Genomic DNA, 12,547 nt, shown 5'->3' on the forward strand with positions numbered 1-12,547 from the left:
TACATAATGTTTTCTGGAAATAATTATTTATATAAAGATTTATGCACCTAATAATTAATCATGAAAGTTGCAAATTTTGACAATATAAAAATTATCAGCATCCTGTCCTTGTATAACTGTCGATTGAATTACACTGTTCTACAAAAAAAACTTTTTTTCTATTTCTGATAAAAAATATTGTGATCCTAGTTGTATTTTGAGTGCTGAATTGAAAACTGTTTTTGGTTTTTTTCTGGAGTAATCGCAATTTTATTTCTCTTTTCAGTTCCTGATATAGTGCAGCAAACGTGAGGTGAAATTCGACAAACAAATGCACATCTTTATGATGTTATAAGTTCATCACATTAATGGAGGGTGGGATCTAACATATAACACAGTAACCTTTGTGTATACACATTAAAGCATTTATTTGACATGAGAAATTACAGAAAATTGACAAACAATGAGCCACTGCATTGTAATGCACATCACTTTTTTCTCTTGTTTGTGAATCTTTCTTCTCTCGAATGATATTCCAGCAATAATCTGCTAACATAGAAGGTACCCACTTCCCTTCATAGCGCCTTTCTATGGTAGAAATGTCTTTATGGAATCTTTCCCCATGTTCATCCGATACGTCACTACAACTCTCTGTGAAGTAGTCCAGATGAGAGTCCATCATATGTACCTTCAAAGACATATTGCACCCCAAATCCTGATATGCTTTGATCATATCCTCACCATTGCTTTGTAGTTAGTAGCTCTTCTTCTTCCAAGGAAGTTTTCTGACACCATCTTGAAACAGTCCCATACGGTGTTTTCTTTATCAGTTAAACATGCTTCAAAATTTGCATCTTTCTGCAGCTCCCTGATTTGTGGGCCCACACATACATCTTCCTTTATTTTTGCAGCTGAAAGATGGGGGAATTTGGTAGCTAGATATGCAAACCGACAGCCTGTTGGATCCATGGCCTTCACGAATTGTTTCATCAGGCGAAGTTTGATGTGAAGTGGTGGAAGTAGTATATATTCAGGAGCTACCAGACTTTCACGTTGTACATTCTTTTCGCCAACTTTCCATCTTCGCCTAGGCCATTTTGTTTTCACGTAGTCAGAATTTCGGTCTCGACTATCTCACTCGCAAAGAAAACAGGCATACTTTGTGTAGCCTTGTTGCATTCCCAGTACCATAGCAATTACCTTGAAATCTGCACATATTTTCCATTTGTGTTCATTGTATTTTAATGAATTTAGCTCCTTTGTACGAATTCGTAATTCTCTTTTGTCAAACTAGCGTAAGCTACTGGAACAGAGGGTATTTTATTTCTGTTGTGGAGCAAAACACCCTTCAGACTTGTTTTCGGTGCATCTATGAAAAGTCTCCACTCCTGTGAAATATAAGTGAAGTTCAGCACTTTCATCAGGCCAGCAACGTCTTTGCAAAATGTCAGTGCTTCATCAGTTGAAAAATAAGAAATAAAGGCATGTTCTCTGTGCCTGAACACACTGATTTTGGTACTTTGGTGCAGTAGATTATACTCTTGTTATCTTGAACCAAGCAGCTGCGCCTTTTGTTTACTTAGTCCTAGATCACGTACTAAATCATTTAAATCTGCCTGTGTTAACAAATGTGGCGATGACTCACTTGTGCAGTGATATAAAGAATCATCATCTGTGATTTCTTCAGTACTACTTATTTGACTGTCACTCGGAATTTGACCTCGGGCTCTTGAAGGTACTGGAAGGTTGTCGGAACGCTGCACTGGCATTCTCGCTGAAGGCAGATCTGGATAAACAATGTGCCTCTTCGACTTTTTGTTCGTAAAACCCTGAATTTTTGTTAGACAGAAATAACAATCAGTAACATGGTCCTTAGGCTCCCTCCACACCTTGGGAACAGCAAACAACGCCACATTCTCTTAACCTTTCCACCACTGAATTAGTTTGCAGTAACATGTAGCACAACAGAAATGTGGTGCCCATACTTTATCTTGATCTCCCACCTCTACTCCAAAGTAATGTTTGTATGCTTTCTTTATGACTGAAGAAATTTTCTTCCTATTTCTGGCAAAAGTGAACTTCCCACAGATGTAGCAGAAGTAGTCCGGCTTATATGAACATCCACGACGATGTGGCATTTGTGCAAATTTAAAAATACCACTCTGGTAATACACCTGTATTAAATTAATAGTAGGGAACTAGAGGAACGCTGATGTGTAAAAACAAGCAGTCGTTTTACCTTCAGCACCAGGCTCAATCAGTTTATACACAGGAACTAAAAGATTCAACAGTGCTTGGAAATATGACACACAGTTACTTGTCAGCCAAAACACCCACTCGTTAAGACTGACACAAATTGCGGCTAACACCACTGTTGTAAACTCGATGCACCTGCCCCTAGGAGGAGTGAAGCTTAACTGCCGAGCCAGCGACCGGCTGTTGCCATTCGAGTTAATGAGATGTTTCAGGTGGTCTTAATGACATAGGTATGGCGGGGGATAACCTAATGATGTCTGATTCTTCCCACCTGCTGTTGCACAAGAAATTATCACGTTCTATCACTATTGGATACGGCAACATACCCGTATTTCTCTACAAAGTCTCTGTGTATGCCTTAAATTGTGAATATACATATATATACATATTACATAAAAAGTATCCCTGACAACGATATTTTGTTTACATATTTGAATTTCCCATGGTAAAATGGTCTAGAAGCACAAACTTTAATATCAGAAATAGAGCCCATGTCAAACAGTGTTATCAATGATAAAATAAGAAAAATTAAAAATGAAAACAGAAATTTTTGTTTACATGAAAACTAAAGCATCATAATATTAATTTCACTGTAAAGTGGTTTTTGACTCATTTACATTAACAACTGTAGTTACTAATTTTCATTTTTCAAGATCGATGTTGCTAAATGGATTGTCATAAAAAAATAAAACCATATTATCAGAAAAATAGTGGTTTGGTAATCAAATATATGCAAAATTATCTTTAGATGCGAATTATATAATTTAAGTATAAAAAGTAACTCAAGTCAGGTCGAAGTTTAAGGTTAATTACAATGTTGAACTAAAATTTCTTATTCACACACACTTTCTCATGATATTATTAGGTGTCTCACCCACCTGCGTGCAATTTTCCACATTTTCCCCTGATAGGGGTAACTTATATTTGTTGTATAACATTTTGCATCTCAAATTTCACTAATTTGCTTCCCAAATTGGATTAGTTCAATTTGGATGATCATGGACTTTTCGCTAACAAAGACTTATCATTTTTCATAAGAAGTTAAATTTATGAAGTGTTCATTCTCTCATAACATCATTCACTGAAAACTATCTGTCTGTGTAATATTGCCCTTGATACCACTAGTAACTGATGTTTATTTTTAATTATTATTCTGCAAATTTGATTTTAAATACTATGTGACACTTCTTTTGAGAGAGATATTTGTTATCAAAAGCTGAGTTATATGGTACTCCATATGAATGACAGCTTTCTGACTCTTTCCATATTTTGAGTGATGAAGTCTATAACTATGTGACATAGAGAATAAATTACTTCCCCTTTTTAGTATGCATTTGCTAATCATCTGAGTTACATTCTTCTCTGTAGTGACTCATAGACTGAGGGAGTATACACTACTTTTGACGACCTGATTATCAGACAGGGATGTCAAGCTTGGTAGCACCGTTGGAGCTATTAGAGAGAAGTACACTATTTGCTGCTCAGTAATGTGTTTCAGCCTTTCTCTCCTTTTCATTTCACACTCATCAATAACAACATAAATACAAACTACACTATACAGACAGAATCGCCCACAAGGTGCAGATACACATGTGATATCAAATATTAGGTCAGATGAAGGCAAAGACATGTCCCATCTCTGCTGAGATCTAGCCTGGGGCAGCAACACGGCATTCCTGCATTGCTCACAGATTGAGTATGTAACTAGCTTTGACATTTTTTGCTGCATCTGGAATAATATTCCAAAGAAATTACTGGAAAACATGTCATGGATGGTGAGTATTCATGAAAGACAAAGAAGCATGATGGGAGTGCTCTTGTCCTCTATATATGTAAACGACCTGCCGGATAGGTGGGCATCAATGTGTGACTGTTTGCTGATGAGATCGTAGTTTATGGGAAGTGTTGTCACTGAGTATCTACAGGCAGATTTAGGCAGAATTTATATTTGGTGTGGCAGTTTGTTTCAAATGTAGAAAAATGTAAGTTAATGCAGACAAATACGAAAAACAATAATGTAAAGTTCAAATACAGTATTAGCAGGGTGCTGCTCCACACAATCAAGTTGATTAAATATTTAGACAAAAATGATGCAAGATGGTGAAGGGGAGGCAACTGGCAAACTTTGGTTTATTACGAGAATTCTAGGAAGGTGCAGCTCATCTAAAAAGGAGACAGCATATAGGGAGCATAGTGAGACCTGTTCTTGAGTACTGCTCAACTGTTTGTGGAGGGCAGATTAAATGAAGATGTCAAAGCAATTCAGACACACACTGCTAGATTTGTTACCAGTAGATCAGAGCAACAAGAGTTATTATAGAAATGTGCCATGAACTCAAATGGGAGTCACTGGAAAGAAGACAATATTCTTCTCACAAAATACTGTTGAGAAAATTGAGAGAATTTGTGGCTGACTGCACAATGATCTTACGACCTTTCCACATTTGTTGACAGGATCGAAAAGACAAGGCAAGAGAAATTTGGGTTCATATGGAGGCATCCAGTCAGTCAGTTTTCTCTCGCTCCATCTACAAGTGGAACAGGAAAGGGAATGGCTAGTAGTGGTACAAGGTCCTTACAGCAGGCACAGTATGGTGGTTTGCACAGTGGGCCTATGCATTATTCTTATATTGCAGAGAGTTCAGACACTGATATGCAGACATAATAATCACACCCCCTACAGGAACTTTTTCAACACATTCAGGATATTTACAGTAGTGTATATATTCACTGATGATGTTCTTAACATGTAACAGAAATCTTTTTCAAATCAATGATGTACCATGTTTCAAGAAGATTGATACAATTGAAAAGGGGAACAGCGAAGACCAAATGGACAGTTCAGAGGGTAAAGTTCTCTTTAAAGTTCTGTTTAAAAAAATACTGCAACAATATTTATCAAGATATAAAAATAAAATGTTCGTCAATCGTGGAACCTACACTAGGAAAAAATCAGAGTGTCAATATAATCCCAATTCAGGAAGTTATTACTAATTTAGTGTTCTGAGAGGGCTTTTTCTTAGAGCACTGAGTCAGATGCACTGACAGTTTAGAACGGTTCGTTCTGCTATGTGAGGTTACATAAGCAATCCCAGTGCTGCCTCAGGGATTCATTTACTCATTGGTTTTTGTCAGCTGTGTGTGTCACCATCAGTGAATAAGTCAGTGCCAAGTTTCGCGATGGATTGTGTTGTGCTGCTAACTGCAACTGTGAAAGTGAGCCTCAAATGACTATGTACAGACATCTTTTGAAGGATCGTCAGAAACATTAAGATCACATGTTATCAGAACTGGTAGAATTTGAACTTTTGTGTGAACTGCAAGTAGTTAAATGCCTCATCTGTGTCAGCCTGGCAGTTCATGTATGCCACCCATATTCTAAATCTGATTGGTGAGTGGAGTATTATTACCTTCCACTTCTACATGAACTTAAATGTCTTTTGAATTATTCAAACAATAAGTCACAGAAAGTGATTTTATTGTTAATGGAGTATTGAGGAGATTTAGATCCTGAACTGTGCCAGCTGCTAGGACATTATTAATATTTATCTGATCTATGAGAAAGTTATGCATGTGAAATTAAAGATTTTTCCTACAAATACTATAAACAGTGAACTTTTAATTTTTTTTGCCATCTTTTCCTCACTGCCCCAAAGTAGTGAGTAGAAATTTGTTTTCCGGCTACAGTGAGCTGAGATATGGACAAGTGAACTGCAAACTGCGAATGATACACTTAGAGCTATTTCTGATTGCTCATTTCAGCAATTAACACGCCCTTGCCATGTGAATAAACAAACACATCTTTAAGAAAACGTGTAATAAAACCTACCATCCCACAGATTCACTAAATTGCATGACCAGCTTGATTCACCCACCCAGCACATCCTAAACCAGTCCTGACACATGTTTATCCTATTCTATCACAGGCAAGGTCACCAGTTCAATGGCTGATCCACAATTCATGCCATCTGGATCCTTCCCTCCAACATCAGCTTTCCTGAACTATGAAGATGGGAATTATAGGAATTAGCCTTGCAACGCGTCCTTCACTACCATAATCCTCCTGGCATCTATCTCCAATAACCCACTGTCCCTACACTGTCTACCTGACAGCTTCCCCTCCCTCTGTCCTGTCACCTCCTCCTCATCCACACCTCCACATCAATTTCATTGTGTGCTATACCTCACTGGCCTCTCTACCTGTGTGTCACATGCCTAGCCTGTGCAGCTGCCACACTTACCTCCTGTATTCCACCCTCTGCACCTGCTGCCTCCCTCCAAGCCACCAGCTACCAATCCCCAACTCCTCCTCCTGATTTCCACCTCTTTTTCTCTTCACCCATCCCACCTGAAACATTCCTTGCCCCCGGTATACACACAAAACTGCAATCCTGATAATTTTTCATGCTCCTCTGTGTGGACCTCTTGATTACTCAGCACATCTGCTACTCGGTGAGTGGTCTCCTTTACTCCTAAATATTTACACTCAATGCTACACTTGTTCCATAGGTTCAAATACAAATTAACACACAATTCTCATTGTCCAAAATATATCATTATTTGGCACACACATTCTCCATCACAACCTCAGATTTTAAACTGTCTGTTATGCTACTCCTCCAGTTAGATCGCGCTTGAGAACTGGTGAGAACTCGGGAAGTGGATTGCGGTGTACTGTTGAGAAGTGGGGTGTTTTTCTGGCAACAATGGATAGCAATCATTGCTCAGCAATGATGCAGAAGATGACTGTGGCATACTGTGGGTCTGAATATGGACAGTGCCTAGCCCAGGAAATGTGCCTAGCCCGTTGCTTATGAATTACTAGAGTGGCAGTATAAAGTGACTGATACCAGCAGTCATTCACACAGTGCTGCTATAATTGCCTTTGACTTTTTAAAATATGGGTTTGTGGTTTGATCCTTTCTGGTGCCAGTTAATTTTATTTTCACCCCTCATTAATCTTAAAATTTAACAGACATTACTGAGAACCACTTATTTCAAGATTATTCAAGTTGGATTTATTAAGTGCGAAATAAGTTTTAAACTTCTGCTTATCTAAATTGTCAATGTTCTGTTTGAAAGATCTCTCTTGCAAATAAGGTTATCCAATGGTTAATGGTTCACCGAACGTAAATGGTCACAACCACACGCAGCCTTCCACTCACCATGCACACTAGTTGGACTGTTAAATACTGGTCATTATTTTGGTAATACTAAAGACTTGTTACACCACAGAACAGTATCTGCAGCACATTTACTCATGCAGTTTGCTGAGAACACATACAAAATCTTCCTGGTGGAAGCAGACAGCACAGGCATATAGCACGGGCATTCAATGCGAAACATGGTCCTGAGAGGACTAAAATTCAAGACATGATTCCCAAGCTGGTAATCACATTCCAAAATAATGGGGATCTCAACAACAGGCTGTGAGTGAAGAGCTAACAATTACCAATAGACGAACATCAACACCTGGAATGGGTTACAGTGAGAAAACTGGCCAATATGCCAAAAGCAAATGTTGCATCCACTGAGTCATTAAAATGGAATGTTTGTAAGGTTCAAGTCTGAGACTGCATTTTGTGTCAGTATTGTGTCTTCAACTCCCCCCCCCCCCCCTCTCTCTCTCTCTGGATAAATGAGAAAGCTACTACTTCACTTGTTAACACTAGTTTCTGTGAATAGCGATGCAAACAAACTGTGAATAGAGATGCAAACAAAGGTTTATTTTGACGAATTTACTGTTTCTATGTGAGTGATACATGGGAAACTGAAAAATCAATAGATTCAACCCTGAAAACCTTGAATTTTTACAAGCGATTTTTTAACAAGATATATGACACTTTCTTTTGTCAGTTGAGAATTTTCAGCATATCCTTTACTCTTTCCCACAAGCCAAACAAGACTGTAAGTATTCACATCACCGTCCTTTGCTGTCTGCCATCACTGCGGATTGTGTAAGTATTTCGGAGGCGATCTCTTTTTTTTTCATGACCTACAGTTCCCCAGTATTTTACTCATAAATATAACCTTGTTAATGCTTTATCTACAACTGAACCCAAACAACCCTTGAAATTAATATGTCTATACATTGTTACTCCCAGATACTGGCACACAATATGTATAGACAATATGCATCAAAATGCTTGGTGGAGTCTTGTCCATTAGGTAATACAATTTTTCTGATCTTTTTCATGATGAAACTTGCATTACTCATTGGCAAAAAATGCATTAAATATGGCATGCACGTAAAAATTAGGCTTTGCTACAGATTACTCTGTTACCATAATCTATAGTTGGAATTCACTCTTAAACAAAGTATCAGATTCCAACATAGGCCAGACCTGAGGCTATGCTACAGATCAGTCTGTCACCATAACCAAGATTTCAAGGAGACTCTAGTACCACATTCTAGCCATAGATAACTACAATTTTTGTGACAAATCTGAGACGGCAATTAATGTTGTCCACTAAATCTTTAATATACATGACAAACAGTGATCGGCCAATCCACTTCCCTAGAATTCAATGTAAATTACATCCACATCTTTGGATGGCTGATCATCCGGAATAATGCTGCATTATGTTAATATTAAACTATCGGTACATGGGTGACACATGAGATATATCACGGCAGAGTGGTCAGAATGGCACCCAAAAGATTGAAAGTTACAAAGATGAGGAACATTTTATTATTCTACCTAACTCTATTAGTTGTGCAGACAAATTCCAAACATATCAGCTAAGTGGATACCGTACAACATCCATCACACACACTACTGCTTGCAGCTCATCAATTCAGTGAACTGGTATTATCAACATTCATAAAGATGGGAAATAATGTTTACCTGATTTGCCAACGTCAGTACATGCATATTAGCTGTAATGTTAATATGAAGAACATGAAATCCATTTTGTTTACAAAGCTCGTATGCTACGCCAACAAAACTGGTTGATGCTGTTTTCGGCACACGGTTATAAATAATGACCATGTCCGTAAACATTGACTCTTCTGGTCTATTGTCGAAAATTCGATGATTCTCAACATTTCTTTGGTGAAGACTTGCTACAAGATATTCTGTAAAGATTAAGGTAACATGTAGTTATTACATCATAAAGAATTACCGTACGAAGCCCATAATTCCACTGTTCTTACCTAAATCCTTAGTACTCTCTCTTACTTGTAGAATCTGAGACTCAAAAAGAAGTACAAAAATGACAAAACTCAGCAAAGCGCCAAATAACAGCACTCTTCCGACAGTAACTCTCTGTATCATCCTTTGCATTGAACGCAAACGAAACGTATTTCATGTAAATGCCGCGATAATGTTCGTTCGCGTTCATTACGTGTCACAACATTTTCACTGTCGGTGAACGAGATAGTTACATTCAAACAGCTGTCTACGCATTTCTTTACTGAAGCTCTTGCTTTCCACATAAGATGCTGTCACGTATAATATTTCACAGACACTTCTCGATCCAAAACATGTATGCAGTACAAACACCACCACGTCTGTATCATATCAACACAATAGTAAACAGCTGACCAGAAACAAACAATCACAGAAGTTGCTATGCCAGGCACTGAAAAAAACTAAGATCTTTGGACCTACACGGACAAGTTGCTTTCAACGTCGATTCACACTGAATCAACGGAACGAAAGGCGACGTCACCGTAAAATGTGTTCACACAAGAAGGAATGTTGCTCACCCAAAATCTTATTGTCTGCGTGAAAATTATTGATTTACTGAAGCCCAGAAATGTTATATTGTGTTTCCACACAGTTACGGGACTTGTGAAGTACAGACTGGAAAGAAACGCACAGCACCTCTGGTGGAAATGAAAAACACAGTGTATAGTCATAAGCTACTTTGAAAACTGTTTTCTTAAGAAATTGACCGACGGAAGCAGATTAAACGCACCTTCATTACTGAGGGCATCAGAACACAGCAAAAGGACAAGTAAAAACAGCTGAAGCACTATTATTATCAGGAACAGAACCATCGCCATCAGCTGGTATAGCAGAGCCATCATCAGTGGCAGCAAAACGAGCATCGACTGAAGCAAAACCATTATCATGAGAAGCAGCAGCAACAACAGAAGAAGCAACATCATCATCCCAACCAACAGCAGAACCAACACTATCAGTGAAAACAGCAGGGCCACAATCGCCAGTGGCAGCAGCATCAGGCATCACCATTCCCAGAAACAGAGCCCTTATCATCAGAAACACAAGCAACAAGGGAAGAAGTAACGGCAATAGCAGACGAAGAAACAGCAACGACAAAAGCAGCAAAAGAAGAAGCAATAGGAGCCATTTACCTCCTTAACATGAAAGGAATTTAATCACCATGGCATCTGAAGGATTTTTTAGTAGAAGTTGGTATGAAGTAAAGACAGAGGCGAGAAACCTATGAAAAGTTGTGGTAAGAAGGATAAACAAAATTTAAAAATTACTTAGTGCTTTGGAATATAATTGTTTGAAGGCAGCTAGTAACAAAATTGCAATTTATCCTCAATGAAAGCAAAACTGTCAAAGCTGTCTGCCTAATTGAACACTGATCAGTGACTCTGTAAAAGTTTTAAATATATTAGATTGTTTCAGTGTAGCAAGAAGCTTTTGTAGCGGAGAGAGATCTCACAGAGGCTGATGCATACTTGTGGATACCTGCTTAACATATTGAATAAAAATGGATTTTGATTACTGGTACTTAAATGAGCAATACTCTTTTGAAATCTGCTGTGTTGCAGTAAAAGAGATGAACAAAATAGTCATATCATTTTAAGAATCCCTCGAAGTAGCTGCAATAAATATAAATTTCTAATTCAAACTCCAGTGTCTTCTAGATAATGTTAACAAAGAAAGGAAGAAAAATATAATAACAGCAGATGATTTCAATGAAAATGTGATAAGTCATGACCATAGCTCAAAAAAGTTTATTGACTTAGAATGAGATTTTCACTCTGCAGCGGAGTGTGCGCTGATATGACACTTCCTGGCAGATTAAAACTGTGTGCCCGACCGAGACTCGAACTTGGGACCTTTGCCTTTCACGGGCAAGTGCTCTACCAACTGAGCTACCGAAGCACGACTCACGCCCGGTACTCACAGCTTTACTTCTGCCAGTACCTCGTCTCCTACCTGCCAAACTTTACAGAAGCTCTCCTGCGAAACTTGCAGAACTAGCACTCCTGAAAGAAAGGATATAGCGGAGACATGGCTTAGCCACAGCCTGGGGGATGTTTCCAGAATGAGATTTTCACTCTGCAGCGGAGTGTGCGCTGATATGAAACTTCCTGGCAGATTAAAACTGTGTGCCTGACCGAGACTCGAACTCGAGACCTTTGCCTTTCGCGGGCAAGTGCTCTACCAACCGAGCTACCGAAGCACGGCTCACGCCCGGTACTCACAGCTTTACTTCTGCCAGTACCCCGGCTCCTACCTTCCAAACTTTACTACCGAGCGAGGTGGCGCAGTGGTTAGCACACTGGACTCGCATTCGGGAGGACGACGGTTCAATCCCGTCTCCAGCCATCCTGATTTAGGTTTACCGTGATTTCCCTAAATCGTTTCAGGCAAATGCCGGGATGGTTCCTTTGAAAGGGCACGGCCGATTTCCTTCCCAATCTTTCCTTAACCCGAGCTTAGGCTCTGTCTCTAATGACCTCGTTGTCGACGGGACGTTAAACACTAAACACCAAACTTTACAGAAGCTCTCCTGCGAACCTTGCATACAGTTTTAATCTGCCAGGAAGTTTCATATCAGCGCACACTCCGCTGCAGAGTGAAAATCTCATTCTGGAAACATCCCCCAGGCTGTGGCTAAGCCATGTCTCTGCGATATCCTTTCTTTCAGGAGTGCTAGTTCTGCAAGGTTCGCAGGAGAGCTTCTGTAAAGTTTGGCAGGTAGGAGACGAGGTACTGGCAGAAGTAAAGCTGTGAGTACCGGGCGTGAGTCGTGCTTCGGTAGCTCAGTTGGTAGAGCACTTGCCCGCGAAAGGCAAAGGTCCCGAGTTCGAGTCTCGGTCGGGCACACAGTTTTAATCTGCCAGGAAGTTTCATATCAGCGCACACTCCGCTGCAGAGTGAAAATCTCATTCTGGAAACATCCCCCAGGCTGTGGCTAAGCCATGTCTCCGCAATATCCTTTCTTTCAGGAGTTCTAGTTCTGCAAGTTTTGCAAAGTTTGGAAGGTAGGAGACGAGGTACTGGCAGAAGGAAAGCTGTGAGTACCAGGCGTGAGTCGTGCTTCGGTAGCTCAGTTGGTAGAGCACTTGCCCGCGAAAGGCAAAGGTCTCGAGTTCGAGTCT

The 12,547-nt window shown here is 39.5% G+C and overlaps 1 protein-coding gene across 2 annotated transcripts in view; it reads right to left on the minus strand.

Annotated features, from left to right (window-relative positions):
* LOC126262394 (heparin sulfate O-sulfotransferase) overlaps positions 1-9,803 on the minus strand; it is a 95,882-nt gene extending 86,079 nt beyond the window's left edge. For both annotated transcript variants that reach the window (XM_049959004.1, XM_049959005.1), the window contains exons 1-2: positions 9,392-9,803; positions 9,084-9,313 (exon numbers count right to left, since the gene is read on the minus strand). In XM_049959004.1, coding sequence (XP_049814961.1) covers positions 9,084-9,313; positions 9,392-9,521 — 360 coding nt within the window. In that variant the 5' untranslated portion in view covers positions 9,522-9,803. The remainder of the gene's footprint in view (positions 1-9,083; positions 9,314-9,391) is intronic.
* Positions 9,804-12,547: the final 2,744 nt, after the last annotated feature.

This window comes from Schistocerca nitens, chromosome 6, assembly GCF_023898315.1.
Source record: "Schistocerca nitens isolate TAMUIC-IGC-003100 chromosome 6, iqSchNite1.1, whole genome shotgun sequence".
NCBI lineage: Eukaryota > Metazoa > Arthropoda > Insecta > Orthoptera > Acrididae > Schistocerca > Schistocerca nitens.